Source organism: Tamandua tetradactyla, chromosome 9 (genome assembly GCF_023851605.1).
Source record: "Tamandua tetradactyla isolate mTamTet1 chromosome 9, mTamTet1.pri, whole genome shotgun sequence".
NCBI lineage: Eukaryota > Metazoa > Chordata > Mammalia > Pilosa > Myrmecophagidae > Tamandua > Tamandua tetradactyla.
The window spans coordinates 86,993,781-87,019,099 of record NC_135335.1 but is presented as its reverse complement, the minus strand read 5'-3'; the positions used below and the strand labels follow the sequence as shown (position 1 = coordinate 87,019,099).

The 25,319-nt window shown below is 36.5% G+C and overlaps 1 protein-coding gene and 1 pseudogene across 11 annotated transcripts in view; both read left to right on the top strand.

Annotated features, from left to right (window-relative positions):
• Window positions 1–25,319, top strand: part of CPLANE1 (ciliogenesis and planar polarity effector complex subunit 1) — a 232,391-nt gene that overhangs the window by 92,714 nt on the left and 114,358 nt on the right. For all 11 annotated transcript variants that reach the window (XR_013157933.1, XM_077116986.1, XM_077116987.1 and 8 more), the window contains 3 exons: window positions 14,953–15,170; window positions 17,424–17,588; window positions 19,626–19,764. Coding sequence is in view for 10 of the 11 variants with exons in the window: in XM_077116986.1 (XP_076973101.1) it covers window positions 14,953–15,170; window positions 17,424–17,588; window positions 19,626–19,764 (522 nt within the window). In the remaining variant the exon portion in view is untranslated. The remainder of the gene's footprint in view (window positions 1–14,952; window positions 15,171–17,423; window positions 17,589–19,625; window positions 19,765–25,319) is intronic.
• Window positions 1,805–5,963, top strand: LOC143646362 (pancreatic lipase-related protein 3 pseudogene; annotated as a pseudogene).

Here is a 25,319-nt window from a genome sequence, read left to right as displayed (position 1 = left end):
AAACAGAAGGATGCACAGAGAGAAAGGGACAGAAAAAATATATGAGAAATAATGATTGAAGTTTCCTAAGAAATATATGAATATACACATCCAAGAGTCTCAACGAACTCCAAGTGGGATAAACTCAAAGGCATCTACATCAAAATATATTGTGAAACTCAAATCTTATCACATACGACGGATCCACTATTCATTTTAACAGGTGATTTCTCATTAGAAATCATGGAGGCCAGAAGGCAGTGGGATGCAATTTTTAAAGCCCTTAAAGAAAAAACTGGCAACCAAGAATTCTGTCTCTGGCAAAATTATCTCTCAGGAATGAAGGAGAAATTAAGACACTTATAGATAAACAGAAGCTAAATGAGTCCATTACCAAAAGGCCTACCCCAGAAGAAATGCTAAAGGGAGTTCGTTAGGTTGAAATAAAAACACAACACTGGGCAGTAATTTGAAACCATAAGAAGAAGTAAAGAACATTGTTAAAGATAACTATATAGTTAAGTATAAAGTCCCATATTATTCTACTTTTGGTTTATAGCTACTTACCCCACCCTTTATTTTATTTGCCACTTTAAAGGCAATTGTGTAAAATAATAATTAAAATCTTTGTTAATTGTAATGCAATGCATAAAGATATAACATGAGACAATGGCATTACAAAGAGGAGTGACAGAGATATATAGGAGTAGAGCATTTGTATACTACTGAAACTTGTAGGTTGGTATTATACAAATTAGATGTTGTTATCTTAAGATGTTAGTTGTAATCACAAAGGGTAGCCTCTAAGAAAATAATTAGAATATATGGAAAGAAGGAAATTAAAATGATACACTACAAGAAAATCAACAGTACTTTTTTAAAAAGTAAATAATGTATTTATTGAGGAACAAAACAAAACAAAAAAATAGCTAAATTGCAGAGCTAAATCCTTGCTTATCAATAATAGCTTAAATGTAAATGGATTAAGCTGTCCTATTAAAAGGTAGAGATAGGCAGATTGGATCAAAAAACATGATCCTTCTGCATGCTGTCTATAAGATAAAAGCCACAGATGTTGAGAGTAAAGAATGGAAACAGACCTGCCATGCAAACAGTAACCTGAAAAGAGCAAGAGTGGCTATGTTATTGTCAAGCAAAATAGATTTTAACTCAAAAGAGTTTAAAGAGAGAAAGGAGGACATTATATTCATAACAGTTCGGTACATCAAGAAGTTAGAACAACTATAAACATATTCACTTCACAAAAGAGCCCCAAAATTTATGAAACAAAATTGACAGAATTGAAGTGAGAAGTAGTTTTATAGTCATAGTTTGAAACTTAAATGCTACACTTTCAAAAATGGTTGAAATAAGGAATTACGTGATTCTAGAAGCAGAGAATTTAAATTAAGACCCATGGAAATGTGTAGGAAGCTGTGCAACCTTAAAATAAAAGGATGTGACAAAGGGCACAGGTACATCATAAAAAAGGGAGGCTGCTAAACTTTTTAGAAAAAAGTTTTTTACTCATTCAACAAACTCATGGCCCAAACCATAAGGAAACAAGTCAACTTCAGGAATTTTGGATTGACTTGAAAGCAATATAATGAATAAGGGAGAACATGAAGAGATTAATGATAGGATGTGGGAGCATATATTTAAAGAGTAATCATTATCAGTCAGGTGAGAAAAACAAAACTTACAGGAAAGGCATTCTCCAAATACCAAGCAATATAAAGGTTTGTGGAATTTTAACCATGATGAGACTATGAGAAAGTGACCCCTGTTTCATTATTCCTATGGGCCAATGTTTGTTTCAAGAACAATGTCAAGACCTGGAACCAGAGCAAAGGGAATGCAGTCATGGCACAAAGCTCGACTGTTCAAAGAATCACATGTAAATAATCATAATAATGAGATCAGTTAAGTTAATTATTCAGCCATCCGAGACTCACATTTCGGAACAGACAGGATCACCCGTATTAACATATCTGGGTGGAAGACAGAAGGCAAATGGCAGAGAGACACGTGCAATGTGTTACAAGTGGAAGATGTGAACTGCATTAATTTAGACTGGATTAATGGTTCTCTGGAATGCATCAATGCTATAAACAATCACTGTGTTGTTGGTGCTGAGGTGGCTTATTTTATTGATGTTCTCGTGACAAAATTCGGATACTCCCATCTAAAGTGCACTTGATTGGCCACAGCTTGGGAGCATATCTGACTGGGGAAGCTCAGTCTAGGACACCAAGCTTTGGAAGAATAACTGGGTTGGACCCAGCTGGGCCGTACTTCCACAATAGTCCAAATGAAGTCAGGCTCGACCCCTCAGATGCCAACTTTGTAGATGTTATCCACACACATGCAACTCGCTTTCTGTTTGAGTTTGGTGCTGTAACAATTAATGCCTGTAGCCACCTCAATTTTTACCCAAATGGAGGGACACACATACCAGGTGTTATGACTTCATTGCACCTTTATTTAAATTTGGTTTCCATGTTTATAAAAAAGAAGCAGCTGCCTTCTTTGAATGTAATCATGCCTGAAGTCATCACTTTTATGCTGAAAGCATTCTCGATCCTGATGCATTTATTTCTTATCCTTGTGGATCCTATGAATCTTTTAAAGCTATGCTGCTTTGAAGGGCAAAGAAAGTGTGGCATTTTCTAAACTGAAGCCAGTGGAAGCAGGCCCTTGAAGTCATTTATTCAGAGATAATGGTGTTCAATGTGCTAGACTGAAAAATCCTTAAAAGTTGGCTTATATACCACATGGATGCTAATTTTGGTTAAAAATGAGAGGAGATTGGGTGGTGCAACAGTGGTTCAGCACTGCCTGCTCTGTCAGAGACCCAGGTTCAATTCCCAGAGCCTGCCCATGCCAACAAACAAACAAACAAACAAACAAAAAACGAGATAACATTGAGTCTCTTCTAGTTTGTTAGCTGCCGGAATGCGATATACCAGAAATGAATGGCTTGTAAGAAAGGGAATGTAATAAGTTGCTAGTTTACAGTTCTAAGGCTGATAAAATGTCCCAGTTGAAACAAGTCTATAGAAATGTCCAATCAAAGGCATTCAGGGAAAGATACCTTGGTTCAAGAAGGCCAATGACATTCAGGGTTTCTCTGTCAAATGAGAAGGCACATGGCAAACATAGGCTTTCGCTGTCAGCTGGAAGGGCACATGGTGAACACGGTGTCATCTGCTAGCTTTCTCTCCTGGCTTCCAGTTTTATAAAGCTCCCCAGGTGGCGTTTTCCTTCTTCACCTCCAAAAATCGCTGGCTCGAGGACTCTGCTTTGTAGTGCTGCAACGTTCTCTGCTCTCTCTGAATCTCTCTTTCTCCAAAATGTTTCTTTTATGGGATTCTAGTAAACTAATCAAGACCCACCCAAATGGGTGGAGACACGCCTCCGCCTAATCCAGTTTAACGGCCACTCTTGATTAAATCACATCTCTAAGGAGATGATCTAATTACAGATTCAAATAATCTGCATTTAATTTCTGCTTCGGCGAAATGGATTTTGAGTAAAACATGGCTTTTCTAGGGTACATACATACTTTTAAACCAGCACAGAGTCAATTTCCTCAATGTTTTTTATTGTACTTTTACCCAAAGAGCCTAAACACAAACAAACAAAACAACAGGTTTTCTACTGTCAGATTGGAGGATTAAATGAATTAAATGTAAAGAAAGTGCTTACAACAGAGCCTGGCACATTATAAGCACTCAGTAAATTTGAACCTTTATAAACATTATTATTATTCTCCATAAAAAAATGGAGTTCTAAGTGGGGTGTATTATACATAGTCCTAGCCTACTTGGCAATGGTGTATAAATTTAAAAATTCAAAATCTGAAATAGCAAGTAATCAAGGACCTTCCATTCAGAGAATTTTAAAATTAATATCTTGTTAATATGCCTTAGATTAAAAATCATACAGATAAAATTAAAGAAATGAAGTCTTTTGTTTTCCCTTCCCTCAAGGCAGAATTTGAATTGAATTATATTTATCAAATAAATAGTATATTGTTAAAGAAAAAAGAAAAGGTTGAAATACCTGGACAGATGCTTAGTAAGGAACTATAGGACTTTAACATTATAAACCATTTAAACCTAGTGGACATATATATAGATCTCTTCACCCAACAACAATGGAATCACCTTCTTCTCAAGTGTACATGTATCATTCGCTAGGATAGACAATTATTTTAGGCCACAAATAAAATCTTAATAAATATAGAAAGATTGAATTCGTACAGTGTATCTTCTCTGACTAAAATGGAATGAAGTTAGAAATCAATGACAGAAGGAAAACTGGAAAATTTGCAAATATGTGGAAATTAAACAGTATGCACTTAACCAGTGGGTCAGAGAAGAAATCACAAGGGAGATTAGAAAATATGTAGAGATGAATGAAACAAAAAACACAGTAAACCAAAACTATGTGACACAGCGAAGACATTTCTTAGAAGAAATTTGTTGTTGGAAATGCCAATCTTAAAAAAAGGAGAAAGATCACAGAACAATAACCTAACTTCACACCTAAAGAAACAGGAAAAAGAAGAATAAAATAAGCCCAAAGTTAGCAGGGGGAAGGAAATAGTAAAAATTAGAGCAGAGAGAAATGAAGTACAGAATAGGAAAACATCAGAGAGAATCAGTGAAGCTGAAAGTTGGTTCTTTGAAAGATTAATAAAATCGAGAACCTTTAGCCACACTTAGAAAGAAAAAGAAGAGAGAAGACACATCTATAATCAGTACCAGTCTTACAAAAATAAAGGGATTATAAGAGAATACCAGGAATAATTGTACACCACTGAATTAGAAAACCTAGATGAAATGAACAAATTCCTAAAAAGCAAAAATTACCTAATCAGATAAATTGAAAATCTCTGGAGACCTACAAGTACAGATTGAATCAGTAATCAAAACCAATAAAGAAAAGTTCAGAACCAAATTGTTTCACTGCTGAATTCTATGAAGCATTCAAAGAATTCTACCAATCCTTCTCAAACACTACCCACCCCCCCAAAATTAGAATGAACACTTCCTAACTTATTTATGAGGCCAGCATCACCCTGATTTCAAAGCCAGATAAAGAGCACAAGAAAAGAAAATTGCAGACCAATATGTCTTATGAATATAAGTGCAAAAATATTCATGGATGCAAAATGCTGACAAACCAAATCCAACAGAATATTTAAAAGATTATACATCATGACCAAGTGGGATTTATTCTAGGAATACAAAGGTGGCCCAGCACGAGAAAAACAATGACTGTATACACCACATTAATAGAGGGAAGAAAAAAATTCACAAGTTGATGTCGGAAAAGGTATTCAACAAAATCCAATATCTTTTAATTATAAAAACACTCATGGAACCAGAAATAAAAGTCATCTTGATCAACATAATAAAGGGCATTTATGAAAAACCCATAGCAAGCATACTTAGTGGTGAAAGACTGTTTCCTCCTAAGATCAGGAACAAGACAAGATGACCACTGTCATCACTGTTATTCAGCAAGAATAACAAGCAATCAGACGAGAAAAAGAATAAAAGGGCACCCAAATTGACAAGGGAGAAGGAAAACTGTCCCTATTGAATCTGTGTAGAAAAAACACCAAACAATCCATAAGTAAGGTACTAGAACTAATTAACGAATTTAGCATGGTTGCAGGGTACAGTTGTTTTGTTTTCAGGGAACAGTTTTTTCAAAAAAATATTTTTAGTTGACAAATCATCACACATATATAGTCCGTACATGGTGTACAATCAGTGGCTCACAATAGCATCATATAGTTCTGTATTTATTACCGTTGTCACTTTTAGAACATGTGCAGCACTGTGGAAAAAGAAACAAAAAGAGAAAAGAAAAAACTCACATCCCATACCCCTTTTCCCTTATTCTCATTGACGACTCGTATTTCAATCTACCCAATTTATTTTATCCCTTATCCCTCCATTAACTATTTATTTTTATCCATATTTTTTTACTCATATGTCCATACCCTGTATAAAAGGAGCATCAGACACTAGTTTTTTTTTTATTGACAAATCTTCACACATATACAATCCGTATAATGTATACAATCAGTGGCTCACAGTATCATAACATACTGTGTATTCATCACCATGATCATTTTTTAGAACATTTACATCACTCCAGAAAAAGATTAAAAGAAAAACCTCATATATTCCATACCCCTTACTCTTCTCCTTGACCACAAGTATTTCCATCTACCCAGTTTATTTTATACTGTATCTCCCCAATATTGATTTTTTATCCGTTTTTTTTTTTTTTGCTGAAAGGAGCATCAGACACAAGATTTTCACAGTTGCACAATCACATTGTCAAAGCTATATCATTATACAGTCATCTTCAAGAATCAGGGCTCCTGGACCACAGCTCAATAGTTGCAGGTTTTTCCCTTCAGCCACTCCAATGCACCATAAACTAAAAAGGGGTATCTATATAATGCATAAGAATAACCTCCAGGATAACCTCTCAATTCTGTTTGTAATCTCTCAGCTACTGAAGCTCTATTTTGTCTCATTTCTCTTTATCATTTTTGGTCAAGAATGCATTCTAAATTCCCTTATGCTGGGGCCCAGCTCATGGCAGGGGTTCTGACCCATGTTGCCAGGGAGATTTACACCCCTAGGAGTCATGTCCTATGTAGGCGAGAAGGGCACTTAGTTCACCTGCCGGGTTGGCTTAGAGAAAGAGGCCACATCTGAGCAACTGAAGAAGTTCTCTGTGGGTGGCTCTTAGGCCTAATTTTAAGTAGGCTTAGTCTGTCCTCTGCAGGAATAAATTTCATAGAGGCGAACCTCAAGATTGAGGGCTTGGCCTACTGATTTGATTGTCCCCACTGCTCATGAGAATATCAGGAATTCTCCGAAAGGAAAAGTTGAATATTTCTTCCTTTCTTGCCATTCCCCCCAGGGGCACTTTGCAAATTTCTTTTTCACTGCCCAAATTGCTCTGGAGTATTTTGGGGCATCACACTAACCTGAACAAACCAACAGATCTCACGCTCTATTCAAGATTCCATGTATTTATGGCGTTCAGCTGAATTGACCAAGTTATTAAGTAATGCACTGTCTGAAATACAAATTTTGCACCAACTGAACATCTCTCCCTTTGGTCTCACACAGAAGTTGAAGTTTTAAAATATGGACGATATTATCCTTTACCCTGTATTCTGATTTACCCCAGTCCTATCCAGATCAGCTTCATTCATATGTCTCGTTGAAGTCTCATCTCTTTTTCAGCTTTTTAAGCAGTTCCAGTATGGCATACTGCTGACTTTCATAGCTTCAGAGCTCTGACCCTGAGTCTCAAATGTCACATAAATATCTGAAGTTTCTGGGAACAACTAGGTTATATACAAACAGCTAACTATCTCAGAATTTAGAAGTAACAGTTACAACTCCTGAATATGTGTGACTGCTGTAAAAGCTTGCAATCTAGGACCCTTCACAATAGCCTCAACCCTGATAACTCATGCTCTCAATTTCAGTTCACTGAGTTTTAATATTATAGTTAGTCCTTATGTTTGAGGCATGATAATACTTGTCTTTTTGTTTCTGACATTTTATTCGAACCACAGTCCTTAATGTTCATTCACCTAGTTGCATGTCTCACAACTTTATTCCTTCTTAGAGCCACCCAGTAGTTCATTGTATGTATATACCATAGTAGCCCCTTCCATTCCTTGGTTGTTGTACCCTTAGGCCACCTCCATCCACTATGAATCATGAACACTGCTGCCATAAACACTAGTGTACAAATGTCTGTTCGTGTCCCAGCACTCAGTTCTTCCAGGTATATGCTGAGCAGCAGGATTGGGGATCATATGGCAACCCCATCCCCAGCCTCCTGTGGAACCACCACGCTGCCCTCCAAGGGGCTGCACCTCTTAGTTTCCCTATCAGCAGTGAATAGGTATATCTCTCTCCACATTTTCTCTGGCACTTGTTTCTCTCTCAGTTTTAAACAGTTTATTTGAACATCATACAATCCAGCCTAAGTAAATAGACATGCCTCTGCCTCCATAATCTATATGAAGACATTTCTTTTATCTCCACAAAGAATCTATACCCCTCTCCAAGCCCCCTGCCCATTGACATTTAGTTTCTGCATAATGCCTTTTGTTATATTCAGTGGAAGCATGTTACACAGTTATTGTTGATTATAGTCCCTAGCTTGCATTGATTGTACTTTTTCCTGTATACCCCATTTTCAACACCTTACAATGTCAAAGTTCATTTATTCTCCCTCATGCAGAAATGTCTTTTTATTTGCACATTTAATCACCATCAGAGTCCACTGTAGGCATTCCTATGTTATACTGTCTCAGTCTTTATCCTCTATCTTTCCTTCTGGTTTCATACATGCCCTCAGCCCTTCTCCTTCAACAATACTCACATTCAGCTTCATTCAGTGTACTTACTTATATGATTGTGCTACAATCAGTTAGTATTTGCTATCCGTTTCTGAACTTTTTTTTTTTTTTTTTTTTTTTTTGATGCATGGTCCGGGAATTGAATCTGGGTCTCCTACATAAAAGGCAGGCATTCTAACCACTGAACTACCCATGCACCCTTCCATTTCTGAACTTTTACAATCAGTCCTGTTGCACAATCTGTAGTCCTCTAGCACCAAATGCCCAATCTCTACACTATTTCTATCTCCTGATAACCTGTGTCCTTGACTTTTGCAGTGTTTTCTGCTCTCCAACTCAAACAACTCTGTTTGTTTTTATCTTCCGTCAGCCCCAATCCCTCTCTGCCAGGGCAGAAACTCCTAGTTCCCTTAGTGCTTATTCCAGGTTTATATGTGCTGGGGGCCTGCTTGCAGTAGTCAGAATTTATTAATTTATTGAGCAGTTGGAGCTTGGTTGAGCTAAGCCCTTGCTCCTAGTAAAGTCTGTTTCCTTTATTCTCTGAAACCAGCATGCTGTGCTTTTCAGGGAGGGGTGGCAGCCTCCATGGCTTGAGGGACTTAACAGTTCTGTATAGGATCTCAGCCATTCCACATGGTCCAGACTGGTATGTGATTGTGTGTTCGGTCACTGATATTCCCCTGGCAGTTGTTCTGTACTGTTCCTGGCTATTTACTAGCCATCTGGAGGACAAACTAAATTCCACACCTCTGTATGCCAATACCATACCTTGCCTCTAGCAGGGTGCAATTATAACACAAAAATCAGTTGTGTTTCTATATGCCAGTAATACGCAATCTGAAAAGGAAATTAAGAAAACAATTCCATTTATGATAGTTATCTAAAAGAATAAAATACTAGGAGTAAATTTAACTAAGGAGTTGAAGCACTTGTACACTGAAAATTGCAAAACATTGCAGAAAGAAATTATGGAAGGCCTAAATAAATGACAGATGTCCATGTTCATGGATTCGAAAATTGTTAAGAGGCCAATAGTACTTAAAGCTATCTACAGATCAATGGAATCTGTATCAAAATCAGGAACCCTTTTGCAGTAATTGAAAAGACAATTATCAAATTCACATGAAATTGTAAGCAGTCCTAGATAGCCAGACCAATCTTAAAAAAAGAAGACCAAACTTGGATGACTCACACTTCCCCATTTCAAAACTTACTACTAAGCTAAAATAGTTAAGCAGTGTGATACTGATGTAAGGATAGACATATGGATAAATGGAACAGAATTGAGAGTCCTGAAATAACTCTCTGATCTCTGGCCAGTTGATTTTTTTTTTTCCAGAGGAAAGATGTTTTATTGCCTTGACATAGAGAGGTGGATTCTCCTTGAGACCCTTGCCAGCTTATCTGAACTGGAGTGAGAGCATGGTATTGCTTTCTGTAGCCTGTGGGTGCTGGGCTTGGTGAGTGGGGAAGAGCTTAGCTGGAGCTGAGTGCTGCCATTGAGATTTGTGGCTGGGTTTTTATTCTGGTGTCCTATTAAATGTCTTGCCTAGCGCTCCCTCCACCCAGCTAGGGATGTGTCCCACTTCCATGAACTCCCACGAGCTTCATTTGGTCTCACAACTCATGTTCTCAAATGTTTTTTCTAGTCTTCCTTGCAGTTCAGACTTGGTAAGATGATCTAGCTTCTCCCTCAGTGATTGTACTTTTCATTTCCAGGATTTTGGATTATATTATATCTCTGTGTTTTTTTTATTAAACATAACCACATACAAACACAAACTTTCTCACCATGTGATCATTCCATTCTTCTATACAGTCAGTAACTCACAGTATCATCACATAGTTATATATTCATCATCATGATCATTTTTTAGAACATTTGCATCAATCCAGAAAAAGAAACAAAAAGAAAACAAAAAAATTCATACATACCATAACTCCCCCCTCCCTCCCCACTGATCACCAACATTTCAATCCACCAAATTTATTTTAACATCTGTTCCCCCCACCATTCATTTATTTTTAACCCACGTCTTACTCGTCTTTCGATAAGGTAGATGAACATCAGGCACAAGTTTCTCACAATTATGCAGTCACATTGCGAAAGCTTTATCATTATACAATTATCTTCAAGAAACGTGGCTACTGGAACACAGCTCTACATTTTCAGACACTTCCCTCCAGCCTCTCCATTATACCTTAACTAAAAAGGTGATTTCTATTTAATGCATAAGGATAACCTCTCGACTCAATTTGAAATCTCTCAGCCATTGACACTTTATTTTGTCCCATTTCTCTCTTTCTTCTTTTGGTTGAAAAGGTTTTCTCAGTCCCTTGATGCTGAGTCCCAGCTTATTCTAGGATTTCTGTCCCACGTTGCCAGGAAGGTTTATACCCCTGAGAATCATGTCCCATGTAGAGACGGGGAGGGCATTAAGCCTGCTTGAAATGTTGGCTGAGAGAAAGAGATGGCCAGTTGATTTTTGACAAGGGTGCCAATTCTATTCAAATGGGGAAAGACTAATCTCTTTGACAAATGGTGCTGGGCCAAATGGAAATTGCATGCAAAATAGTGAAGTTGGACCCCTGTTTCATAATATATTAAAGAATCAATTCACAAGGAATCAAGGGCCTAATTATAAGAGTTGTTATGAATTCTTCAGAGGAAAATATAGGGAACTATCTTGAGCACCTTGTATTAGGTAATGGATTCTCAGATTTTACATCAGTAGTATAAGGGAAAAAAAGGAAAAATAAATTGGAGTTCATCAAAATTAAAAACCTCTGTGCATCAAAAGATATTATCAAGAAAGCAAAAAGAAAACCTTAAGAATGGGAGGAAATATTTGGAAATCATAATATCCAGAATATATAAATAACTCTAATGCTCGACTGAAAGACAAACAATCCAATTTAAAGATGGGCAAAGAATTTGAAAGACATTTCTATAAAGAAGATAAAAATGGCCAATGAGCCCAGTAGTAGATATGCACAATATCATTCGCTATTAGGGGAATGCAAATCAAAATGACAATGAAATACCACTTCACAGCACTAGATAGCTATTTTTATTAAAAGCAGAAAATAATTGTCTGCAAGGATTCAGAGCAATAGGAACCCTTGTACATTGTTCATGGGAATGTAAAATGGTACAGCTGTTGTGGAAATAATTTTGGTGGTTCCTCAAAAAATTAATATCACCATATTTCCAATTATATGAACCAGTAATTATACTTCTGGGTAACTGTCTGAAAGAAATGAAAGCAGAGACTCGAACAGATATTTGTACATTAAGTTCATAGAAGGAGCATTATTCAAATAGCCAAAAGGTAGAATCACACCAAGTGTTCATCAACAGATGAAAGCATAAACAAAATATGATAAATACATGCAATAGAATATTATTCAGCCTTAGTAAACAATGATGTTCTCATGCATACTATAGCATGGATGAACTTTGAGGACATCATGTTCACTAAAGTTGAGTGAAATCAGCTAAGTGCAATAGGACAAGTATATTTTCTTTTATATGAAATACTAAGAATAAGCAGATTTATAAAGATGGAAAGTAGAGTATTGATTACTAAGGGCTAGGCACAAGGGGGAATGGGGAAATAGCTTTATAAGTATGAATTTCTGTTTGGGGTGATGAAAATGTTCTGGAAATAGTGACAGTTGTACAACATTGTCAGTGAAGCTAAATGCCACAGAACTGTGCACTTAGGAATAGTTAGAATGATATTTATGTTATGCACATTTTACCACAATAAAAAAATGGAAAAATACATAAATAAGATGTGTTTCTAGATGAAATACTTAAAAAATCCTCTTAAAGGTTGACATTTTAAAAAGTAAGGGGAATCATTAGAGGTCAGAAATGAAGAGGAAATAAAAACTTGGTGGATTCTACTGAGGGATATGAAAACATGTCCACATAATGATCTTTACATGAATGGTCAGAGCAATTTTTTTATGCTAGCCCAAAACTGGAAACAACCCAAGTGTCCTTCAACTGATAAATGCAAATTGTAATATATTTGTATAAGGGGATAATACATAATAAAGAGCAGCAAACTTCTGTTAACATGCCACAACGTAAATAAATTGCAGAACTTTTATGCTAAGTGAAAGAAGCCACAAAGATTAGAGACTGTATGATGCCATTTATGTCACATTTTATGAAAAGCAAATCTATAAGTATAGGAAACAGGTCAGTGGTTGCCTGGGGGGAAATGGAGTTGGGAAAAAGCAATTGAGCTTTTTGGGTCAATAGAAATGTTCTTATTGGGGCCATATAGATTTGTCATCGTATATACACTTGAAAAGGATGAGTTTTATTGTGTAAGTTGTACCTCAATAAACCTGACTTCAAATCTCAGCATATGGTTAAAATGTATTAGCATGGTTTAAGAAAGTAAGTGAACTGCAAGATGGATCTGAGGAAATTATACAAAATATAAGTAGAAATAAAGATTTGATAAATATAAAAGAGAAGTTAAACTTCATAGAAGATAGAACCGGAAAAGACAACCTATGTCTAATAAGAATTCCAATATATTTGTACCAAATTCTAGGTAGTGGCTACATCTAGGGAGAGAGGGAGTGTAATATTCTTAGTATATCAAATATTTCAGCTATTTCTGTAATATTTTTACAAACCTAAATTGCATGTAGCAAGATATTAATATTTGACAAAGGATGTTTTTATTTGCTAATGCTGAAGGAATGCAATATGCAAGAAATAGGTTGGCTTTTATAAAGGGAATTTATTAAGTTACAAGTTTACACTGCTAAGAACAGAAAAATGTCCAAACTAAGGCATCCAGAGAAAGATACATTGAATTAAGAGAGGCTGATGGCATCCTAAACACCTCTGTCAGCTGGGAAGGCAAATGGCTGGCATCTGCTGGTCCTTTGGCTTCTCATTTCAAACAGCTTCCCCAGGGGCATTTTCTTTTTGCATTTCCAAACATCTCTGTCTGTGTTGTCTCTGAGCTTTTTCTGAAATGGTTCTCTCATAAAGGACTCCAGTAAGTACATGAAGACCCATCTTGAATGGGCAGAGATAAATCGCCATGGAAAGCCACCTAATCAAAAGTTCCTCCCAGAATCAATTGGGTGGGTCACACCTCCATGGAAACAACTTAATAAAAAAGATCCCACCCAACAATAGGTCTACTCCCACAAGATGGGATTAGGATAAGAACATGGCTTTTCTGGGGTACATAACATTTTCAAAACAACACAGATGAGAAGTGAGTGCTTGAGTTTGTCGTGTTATTATTTTATACTTTACTGTATGCTTAAAATATGTCATAATAGGAATGAAGAACCCCTGCCTCTAATTCTACCATCTACATCTCTTCATTTTGCCTTCTAGTATATGTCCATATATATAGATATAGATAGATAGATTAGTTTCATTCATGCTTTAGTACTGTTTTGCATTTTTCTGTTTCCTTACCTTCAAAAATAAGTAATTTTTATTGACTTTTATTATAATAAAGGTACTATTATGCACTGTTAAGAAAGGGAAAATAGATTACTCTTCCTATTGTTTTCACATAATTTTGTGAGTTATTTTGGTGTCTTTCTTGATATTCTGTTTTCCCATTGACATTTTTTTCAATTTAGTCAGGATTACATTCCAAGGATATTTTATTATGTAGTTGTTATTAAAATATCTTGGTAATTTTGGAAAAAGTCTCATGCTCTGATAATCACCAATCTGTAATCTAATCTTTTTTTAAAACTTTTTAAATTGTATAATATAATATATATACAAAGTAAAGAAAGAAAAAAGCAATAGTTTTCAAAGTACTCTTCAACAAGTAGTTACAGGACAGATCCCAGAGTTGGTTGTAGGCTACTATACCATCCTCTTGGATTTTTCCTTCTAGCTGCTCCAGAATATAGGAAGCTAGAAGGAATAAATATTTTTTTATCATCACAATCGACTTTTTTTTCCTTTTTTATAAAGTTACATATATTAAAAACAGCAATAAATTTCAAAGCACAGCATGAAATTTGGCATGGGTTGCAATTCTACAATTTTAGGTTTTTACTTCTAGCTGCTCTAAGATATTGGAGACTAAAAGAGATATCAATTTAAAGATTGAGCAATCATATTCATTTCCTAAATCCTATCTTCTCTGTATAATTCCACCATCACCTTTGATCTTTCTGTCCCTCTCTTTAGGGGTGTTTGGGCTATGGCCATTCTAACTTTTTCATGTTGAATGGGTCTGTCACTAATATGGGGTAGGGACATGGAAATATTTGATGTTCTGGAGAGGCTGGGCCCACTAGATTTCTGGACTTACCTGGTCCAGGGACCCTTCTGGAGGTTGTAGGTTTCTGGAAAGTATAATCTAATCTTAAGGTAGAAGAATAGTTCATAAATTTCTGTCTAAAACTTTGAGTGTTTTGCATGCCAACAAGTATGTTCATTCTAGATGAACATCTTTTTCTAACATGGAATTTTATCCTACAATACGGAATGAGAATTATAATGTAAATTTTAACTATTTCCCTTATTTTGTATTTGATAGATCCTATAGAAGAGGAGGATGCAAATCTGCTTTTTGTTTCAGTACAAGAAGTTTTGAAAGCAGCAGTTATGGCTGATGCAGATATTCTTTCAGAGACATTTCAGCTTCTGATAGACTCTGCCAAGGACTTCAGTAAGAGACTGTGGGGCTTAGTGCCCATAGGCTTGTATCTTCCAGCTCCTCCATTATATTGTCCTCAGCCAGCTATTCTTAGTGAGGTAAGTTTAGCATATTAAAGTTTTAATTAATTAAAAGTTGATTTCATCTCAAGTGTTTAAATAATCAACTTAAAAATGCAAGCTCTAAAGACAAATGATGGTTCCCTGCCAGCTGTGCCCTTTACTGACTGCATAATTTTGGCAATATACTAAATTACTCAGCTGAATTTACTTTATCTGTAAAATGCAGGTGATGATAATACCCATCTCAGCATTATTGTGAAGATTGAGATATCCTGTAAAAGCATTTATCTCAGCATCTGGATCACATAATGAGAATTCAATAAATGCTAGAGTTATTATAAAGATTCAACAAAATTAACAGATATTTTTCAATATCTAGATTTTTTTCAAAAGGCATTTCTTTGGATAAGAAATATATGACAAATGTCAAAATTTAGACTCATCCGTTATTTCAGTCTTTTGTTCATTTCATTCCTTTTGCTCTTTTGAATGACTTATTTTGATTTTCTTTTATTTGAATGGTCATTTTCCTGTCCTGCACTTCATCAATTGATAGTTCTGTATTAGAAATTACAGTTAAGAATTTTCCTCTGACTTATTGTAAATCGACATTATTGACATAAATGATTTAAATTGTTAGTGTAATTATTTACATTTAGTTGATTCAATATTTGAATAATACCAGTTGTTCTGATATTGGTTTGTTACTTTCTATTTTTGAAATATTTGCAACTTCTCTCTGCATTTAGTTTTTTCTTTACTCTCATTTGTTATATTTAGAGCTGTTTTGATTGGTAAAAATATTTCATTTATTGATATTACGTGTGGAATATATAATAAATTGAAGAATGAATAGTTCATTCACTTGTCAATAAGTCATCTTTTCTCTCCCATCTGAAGTCTCTAATACATTGGTTTAGAAGTTATAAATAGCATTTAAGGTATTTTTGGATATCCTGTGCTGATATTAGAGTGGTTACTATCCTTAACAGTGCTTCTTTTATTATTATTTATTTTATATCTTCCTTCAGTATAGAATTTCTCCCAAATGCAAATGCTATTGTATATTAATTAAAACCCCTTGTGTTGCAAGTAATAGAAAACTTGGTCAAAATGGCTCAAACAGTAACGAAATTTATTGTCTCACAGAATTGAGAAGCCCACTGGTAGGACAGGTTTCTGACTCCATTTTAATTGTTACCAGACTTGTGTTCTTTTTCTCTCTCTAGGCTGTTTTCTAAGGTCTCATCTTCAGCTTAAAGCTGGCTCCCTGTGTAGGAGCAGAATAGCCCCCATTAGCTTCTAGGGATAACTTATCCATGTCCAGAGGGAGAGGGAAAAACAGCAAAAAGTATTCATCCGGCATCTGACTAAGATTAACGAAGTGATCACATGCCTATCCCTGAATCAATCATTTTTGCTGGGATAATGCAAGTTACTGATTGGCAATCAATTAGGAACTTGCCTGGAAGTAGGGGATGTGGGATCAGCATTCCCTGCATCATATGGACTGTTAGGGGAGGGGCTGATACTCAAATAAAAATTGAGTACTGTTAATAAAAAGGGAGAAGAATGTTGGGGAAGAAATTGCCTACAGCACTCACATTGTCTCATTCTCTAGAGAAATAATCTTTAGCCACTGGTTTGAATAACCTTTATTCAACAAACATTTATTGGGGTACTACATGATAGATTATTTTATGCAGTACGAAATGCATAAAGATGAAGGATAAGGTCCTTGCTCTTGGGAATTTCAGTACAGAAATTTTTTTTGTATAGAAAATACTGTAGAACAAAACAGAAAATAGTATATAAATAAGATACCTTGATTTATGTAGAATAAATGGTAAAAACTGTAATTGAGGTATGAGAGAGTTATAGCACAGAGAGGGAGGGCTTCACAGAAGAGGTAACATTGAAGTATAGTAAAATCTCTCAGGCAAAAGAAGAAAAAGGGCATTCTCCATAGAAGGAGCTTTCTCTATAACATTCCACCAGTGGAATCAGTAGTGATGGGCTTGAACTGTTCTAGGAGGCAGATTTGGGATTAGGGTCAATTTAGCTTTCTACATTAGTTTACAGAAAGAGAAATATGCTTATTTGGCTCTAGAAACAGCTGTAGTTGAAATCTTAGACACCATGCATTCCTCAATTTCACTTAGAATTCTCCAGGAACATTCTAATCTGACAAGTATTTCGTATCATTAGCCTGAAAATAGTATCTTTATTTTCACTTTACGTTTTGAACTTCCATATTACTGGCTACTAAAAATTACTGTTTTTCCTCAGGAAGATGGTAATGATCTTCTTTTAAAAGCTGAAAAAGAGTATCGCCAAAAGGTGTCTGGAATCCTCCAGCGTATTCTTTTGCTTTTCCGAGCAGCTCGGTGTTCTTTTCCTGTAGCACAATGGTACATCTTGCAGTTGAGGTGGGCAAGAAAAGTCATGCAGAAGGTATGGAAGTGTCTTAGTCACTTATGTGTTGTATTGAACAACTTAAATATACTAATATTTATTAACACAGTAGTTATAATTATGACATTTTTCCAAGGAGTCCTGCCATGTAAGTCCATAAATTTCCAGTCTATTTGGAATAAGCAACGTAGACAGACCAGATGGTTCTTGGAAAAGGATAGGACTCTGTTAGCCCCATTCTATTGGCAATGTATAGTGAAATCTATGGCTGATTTCAGTTATTTTTTTTTCCCCACACACAATTATTGATTATTTAAACTCAGTCATTTGAAAGCTTTCTCCCACTTCTCCCTGAGGTGTTAACTGCATTCTGTGGGGCTTATGTGGGGTGCACAGCATGAAAGATTAGTGTTAATTTTTTGCTGTGTTTCCTTTCAGTAGTTTCACTAGTCAGGATCTCCCATTATCTATCATCTGAGATGTGCACTTCTGTTTGATTCAGGGGCTGTCATCCTGTTTTATACTGGGTTTAGCTGAGCTAAAATAGCATTCTTATCTGATCTACAGCCAGAGGGGACATTTGCTGGTGTGTCCCTTATCTAGCTGCAAGCACTCTGCAGGCCTGCTGTCTGACTCACTGAAAGGTGGAAATAATATCAGCTGTTTCAAGTATCTTCCATTTGGCTACGATGAAAATTAAGGTTAAAATTAGAAGCCACAACTTTTTTAGTAGGAGTCTTTAGAAAAATCTGGGGAGCTATGTAACAAATATTTTTGATAGCTAAGCTTTTTTTAGATAGAAAAGGTCATAAAATTTGTGAACAGCTACTATATAAATACATGTCAAAACTGATACTCATTCTGTTTCTTGTCATCACAATGTTGTGTTTAAGTATATTAACTAAGAATTGTAAAGAACTTTCCTGTGTTATTGAAAAATTGATTTTTGTAGTTTGAAGATATATTGATTTATACAACCTAATCACTGAATGTTTGTTATAGGAAACTTTGTTTCAAAATATTTATGAAGTATACGAGTAGTTCAGTGGTAAAATGCTTGCATTCATGTGGCAGACCCAGATTTCAATTCCTGGACCATGCACCAAAAAAAAAATTTTTTTTTTGAACCCAACACACATATAAAGACTATGTGTGGATTCTCTTAAAATTAAAACACAGCTGAAGACACTCCTCCTTGTAAAAATTTTAAGTTCTGCCATTCTATAGCAATCCCTCTTTTTCTAAAGTCTTGATTTGTTAGAGAAATTGGGCATTTACTCCTGTGCCATGTTCTGAATTTGCTTGAATATATCCTCATTTAGTGTCATTTAATTTTCCTTTTTTTTTCCCTGTAATTAATCTATACTTATTGAGATTCTATTGTTTGATAGATTGAGGTTCAAATTTTCTTAGACACAATTCCTTTATAAATGTTATATTAATCATGTGGCACATGTCTGTTTATCTCACTTTTAGTGATGGTATGATTGATCAGTGACTTTGGGTCATTTTAGCCTGATCCCACTATTAGTAAGTTCCCCATCAACCCATAACCTGTTACCTAATTTAGCATTTATAGATGATCCTTGCTTAGAGCTGTTATTTTATTGCAGGTTGCCAAATGATGACTTTCTAGTTCTTTCATTTATAGGTTAATTTTTTTTTAAGTTTTGTATGTAGATGAATGTGGGGATATTTTTGTATTTGTTTTTACATATTACACATAGTTTTATTTTGGATGAGAATTTTCATGCTTGTGGAGAAAGTCATAGCAAATAGCATTAATTTCTTATATATAGGCAAAATTAAATGATAATAGATGGTCAAGAATTTGGTTGGAATCTTTTTTTCTATTTTTTCATATATTATCTAGTGAATTTCTTGAATTAAATTTGTGAGCTAAGTTTCTGGAAGTACAGGTAATTTCATGGGTATTTTCTTGCATAGTATACAAACCATACTGTATTTTCTATCTGTTTGTTTATCTTACATACCTTGTTACTTGCTCTATAGTTTCCTTAAAAATTGATTTCTAGTATTGATAATTAAACATATTCTATCATTCTTCACTTTCAGATTCGAATAAAAGGTTCCCTTCCTTCATTGAGCCCTTTCCCTCAGTCATTACTTAATTACTGTAAAGGAGGTATAGCATTCTTTAGACCTGGAGCAACTGGAGACCACAAGCTTGATGAAGTTTCCAGTAAAGCAATAGGTTTGTACCAAAGTGACCTGAAGGCTAAGGAATTAGGCCTAAATTTAAATAATGATATATTTTACATTTAATATAGGATACTTTTGTAAACATTGTTACTATAACATGTTGTATGATATTTTACTGTGTTTTTAAGAAAATAATGTATAAACGTATATGTTATGTGTTATAATGAAGTAGGAATTTATTATTTAAAATAAATCTTGACAACTATGACATTATTGTCATTGCTTTATTATTTAAATACAAATTTTAACCCTCAAGAATGCCTTTCTTTGGTAATTTTCCTGCCCTTAGGATAAGTTGTCAGCCCCTTCAAGGAGTCACACCTAAGCCTTTCAGTGTTGACTTACCAATTTTGTCCCCTGCTTCTCTAAGTTTTTTCCATTTTGTAAACTTTAATATCAGTTATGTTTAGTGGCTTTTATTAGTGTACATAGTATAAATTACTTTGTACATTTAAGTTGCCTCTGGCATATCTATTTTTTAAATTTTAAAACATTTATTAAAATAGATGCTCAGAAACGGAATTGCTGGGTCAATGTACACCTTTTTTAAAATCTCTTGAAATAGCATGTCAGATTTTATAGTTCTTTCAGATTAATTTTTTTGGTAGAAACAATGATAATTTTATTTTAAGGTGCCTTTCCTTTGACTTCTGGCTTCATTGAACATTTTAGTTTTCTGTTTACATTTCTTCTTTTAAATTGTCTGTTCATGGTTTGTATCTAGTTTTCTACGTACCAATATTAAGAAGAAGTAAAACTTTAGGTATTATTCTACTCTTTTCTCCTTAATTCTTATTAGTCACAATAATATTATATTAATATTAGTCACATTAATATATCTCTATGCTTTGATGAAAATGTACATTTCTTTCTCATCAACCTTAGTACTAATGTAAAATAATATGAGTCCTCAGGCTTCTTTAAACAGGCTATTTTCAAGCTGTGTTGGCAGTAAAATGCTTTTCAGTTGCTTCTCTCAGCTGTCATGAGCTTAGTTTCATAAATTTTCTTTTCTTTCTAAGAAAAGAAAGAGCCAGGAAGGTGTCACCTGGAAATATATATACAATACTGGTTTGTTTATTGAAAATCTAAATCTATTAAATTTATAATCCCAGTTGAGAATTCTTTGCTAATAAATAAAACATAGTCCTTTGAAATGATTTTTAAAAGAATTTGAACATATATTTACATTTTTATCCTAAGATCCTCTGTTTCATTACTATTTTACTCAGTTTTGTGTTTTGATTGTTGAGATGTGATTTGGCTAAATTTTAAAAGGTTTTCTTTCCAAGATTATCATCTAAAATCATACCTTTCAAAAATTTATTATAGAAAATTTTAGTAGATGTTACGAGTATATAATGAATTCTCAAGTACCTACCACTCAGTTGTAACGTATATCAACTATTGAAAAAAAACAAAACATCCTATCATTTCACCCATCAGTACTTCAATATATATATAGTTAACAGATAAAGACTTTTTAAATATCTACAATTCTGTTATCATGCCTAACAAAACTAAGGAAAGTCCTTAATATCATGTATTATTCATTTTGTTTAAATTTCCTTGATTGAACTGGAGGGTAACTGAAATGGTGATTCCAGAGTGTAAGTGACCTGGAAGAATCTTCTACACCACATAGTGAGGCCCTGGTTGCATAATCTGAGGAACTGAGAAGCAGAGAACTGGAGACTATCCGGCTGGTGCAAACAGCCTAATGTGGAAGCCCGGAGCCCTAAGGAGTGCAGGGACAGGGAGGTGGGATCTAGGAAGTAAGCCAAGTGTATTCCTTGAATACACTATCTTCACCGGCACAACCCCACAACCTACCCCACACACTACTCACCTGAACCCCATACCTGCTTCCCAACTCCCCACACGCTTTCAAGCACCCCCACCCCGCCAAACCCCTGTATGTGTACACGTTCCACACATGCACACCCCCCACAAGTGCATGCATGTATGCCCCAGTCCAACACACATCTTCCACAAAAGTGCAGTCTGGGCCCACCCCTTCCGAGCACTACCTCCCCCTCCCTGCCCCCTGCAGGCAGTCGCCAGTGCATGAAGGCTGCGGGCATTCACCTCCATACCCACTCTACAGCTGCCACCAACCCGTACAGTCCTGCAACCCCATCCTGCCCCCCTGAGCTCTGTGCAGGTATACATCAGTTTACAGCCCTCCCAGATCTGCGCATGCACATGGCCCTTAGTCATGTCCCCCAGCTCTGGGAAAATGCTGACCTGTGCAGCCAGATCAAATCTGCCCCTTGTCCACACAGGCGCAACACCAACTCACTGCCTTGAGCTCTGTGCATGCACACAAAGGGACTTGTGTCCCTTTGACCAGTGCACACCAGGGACCCGCCCCCCCAAGCCCGTGCACCTACATAGCCGCATCCTCCCCACTTCTGGCTGATCACACTCACAGGCACCAGTGTAGCATCCCCACCCTGCGCCTATACCTGTGCTGCAATGCCCCACTGTTGTGCCCCGCCCTGCACACTGCTCCATATCAATCCCACAAATATGAGGCTTTAGATGGTAGAAGGAAATCAACTTCCACAGTAAATCAATCAAGATATTTACATGCTGGAAAGACCCCAGAAGATCACTAAGCATACCATGATACAGACAGATATACCCAGCCTAATTACCAAATTAAAACACCAGAGGATACACAAATGTTACAAAAACTAATCAAAGATGTTCATATAACTCTCCTAAATAAAATAAATGGGATGGTTAATGACATAAAGGAGATCAAGGAGACTAGAAGAGCATAAGGAGAAATTTGAGTAAATAGAAAAATAGCTGATATCACAGAGATTAAAGATGTTGTAGGTCAAATAAAATACATGCTAGAGACACACAACGGCAGATTTGAAGAGGCAGAAGAAAGAGTTAAGTGAACTAGAGGACAGGACAACTGATTTTGAACCCTCAAAACAGCAAATGACAAAAAAGATGGAAAAATTTCAATTGGATATCAGGGAAATGATGGAAAAAACAGAGAACACAAATATAAGAATCACTGGTGTCTCAGAAGGAGAAGAGAAGAGTAGAGGACTAGGCAGATTAGTTGAGAATATGATGGGAGAAAACTTCCCAGCTGTTCTAAAGGACATAAATATGCAAGTCAAAGATGCTCAACGAACTCCAAATAGAAAAAATCCAAAAAGGCCTTCCCAAAGACATCTACTAGTCAGTCTGTCAAATGTTAAAGAGAATCAGAAAATCCTGAAAATGGCAAGAGAAAAACAATCTACTACAGAGAAGGGAATTCTATGTAAGACAGAATTCAGACTACTCAATTACTATGACTTACAGTAAAGTGCAGATTTTACATCAAGACTTAGTCATATAAACACCCTAATAAAACTGAAATGAGAGGGGGTGAAGATGGCGGCTTAGTAAGGTGCGCGCGTTTTAGTTCCTCCTCCAGAGCAACTACTAAATAACCAGAAACAGTACAGAACAGCTCCTGAAGCCACGACAGAGACCAGACACACAGCGTACCCCAGTCTGGACCAGCTGGACCAGCTGCGAGACTCCTCAACAGTGAGTTTCCTGGACCAGCGCACTTCCCCAAGCCGTGGCGGCCGGCGCCCCTTCCTCACAGGCGGCTTCCCGGACCGGCTGCGAGTCTTGGACCAGCAATTCCCCAAGCCACGGCGGCAGGGGACCGGCGCCCCTCCCCCACAGGTGGCTTCCCGGACTGGCTGCGAGTCTCGGACTGGTGAGTTCCTAAAGCCGTGGCGGCCGGCGACCAGTGCCCCTCCCTCACGGGCGGCTTCCCGGAGGGAAAGGAAAGAGTCTCCAACAGTGGCAGGGACTGGGTCCAACCAAACACCAGTAGTGGCATTAACAAACAAATTCTGACTGCTAGAAGTGGGCCCCCAGCTCAGGCGAAACTGATGAAGGCGGAAGTCGCCTATTGTTCTGACTGAAAGGGAGGAAAGGGGACGAAGCGGAGCCTTCTGCGGCTGTTTCTGCAGAGGCTTGGTTGCATCTGGACTCGGTGCTGGGATTGCACAGGCTACAACTGCCCCGGGCGCGGAAACAGTCTGTTTTCAGGGCTGCTACCACCTAAAACTTCCCCACGGGAGGGGTGAAATGCAGCTCAGGTGGAATCCCTCTCTCAAGGAATTCAGATCCCAGGGCTTCGCAATTTGAAGCCATTAAAACCAGCCTACAACCTTTCCTCTGTCTCCACCACGCCCCCAGCAGGGAGAGCCTTCCAAAGTTAAAGGAGCCACAACATATTTTGCTGGTGGGACCCGCAGACAGACAAGCGCCATATACTGGGCAGGATAAGAAAGCAATCTCCAGAATAAACTAATTAAGGTAATTAAATGTTCAGACGCCAGCAAAAAATAACAAATCACACCAGGAAAATTGAAGATATGGCCCAGTCAAAGGAACAAACCAATAGTTCAAATGAGATACAGGAGCTGAGACAACTAATTCGGAATATACGAACAGAAATGGAAAACCTCTTCAAAAACCAAATCAATAAATTGAGGGAGGATATGAAGAAGGCAAGGAATGAACAAAAAGAAGAAATAGAAAGTCTGAAAAAACAAGTCACAGAACTTATGGAAATGAAAGATACAGTAGAAGAGATGAAAAAACAATGGAAACCTACAATGGTAGATTTCAAGAGACAAAGCTTAGAATTAGTGAACTGGAGGATGGAACATCTGAAATCCAAAAAGAAACAAACTATAGGGAAAAGAATGGAAAAATTTGAGCAGGGGCTCAGGGAATTGAATGATAATATGAAGCGCACAAATATACGTGCTGTGGGTGTCCCAGAAGGAGAAGAGAAGGGAAAAGGAGGAGAAAAACTAATGGAAGAAATTATCACTGAAAATTTCCCAACTCTTATGAAAAACCTAAAATTACAGATCCAAGAAGTGCAGCACACCCCAAAGAGAATAGATCCAAATAGGCGTTCTCCAAGACACTTACTAGTTAGAATGTCAGAGGTCAAGGAGAAAGAGAGGATCTTGTGAGCAGCAAGAGAAAAACAATCCATCACATACAAGGGAAACCCAATAAGACTATGTGTAGATTTCTCAGCAGAAACCATGGAGGCAAGAAGACAGAGGGGTGATATATTTAAATTACTAAAAGAGAAAAACTGCCAACCAAGAATTCTATATCCAGCAAAATTGTCCTTCAAAAATGAGGGAGAAATTAAAATATTCTCAGACAAAAAGTTACTGAAAGAATTTGTGACCAAGAGACCAGCTCTGCAAGAAAACAAAAGGGAGCACTAGAGTCAGATACGAAAAGACAGAAGAGAGAGGTGTGGAGAAGAGTGTAGAAAGAAGGAAAATTGATATGATATATATAATACAAAAGGCAAAATGGTAGAGGAAAGTATTACCCAAACAGTAATAACACTAAATGTTAATGGACTGAATTCCCCAATCAAAAGACATACACTGGCAGAAAGGATTAAAAAACAGGATCCTTCTATATGCTGTCTACAGGAAACACATCTTAGACCCAAAGATAAACATAGGTTGAAAGTGA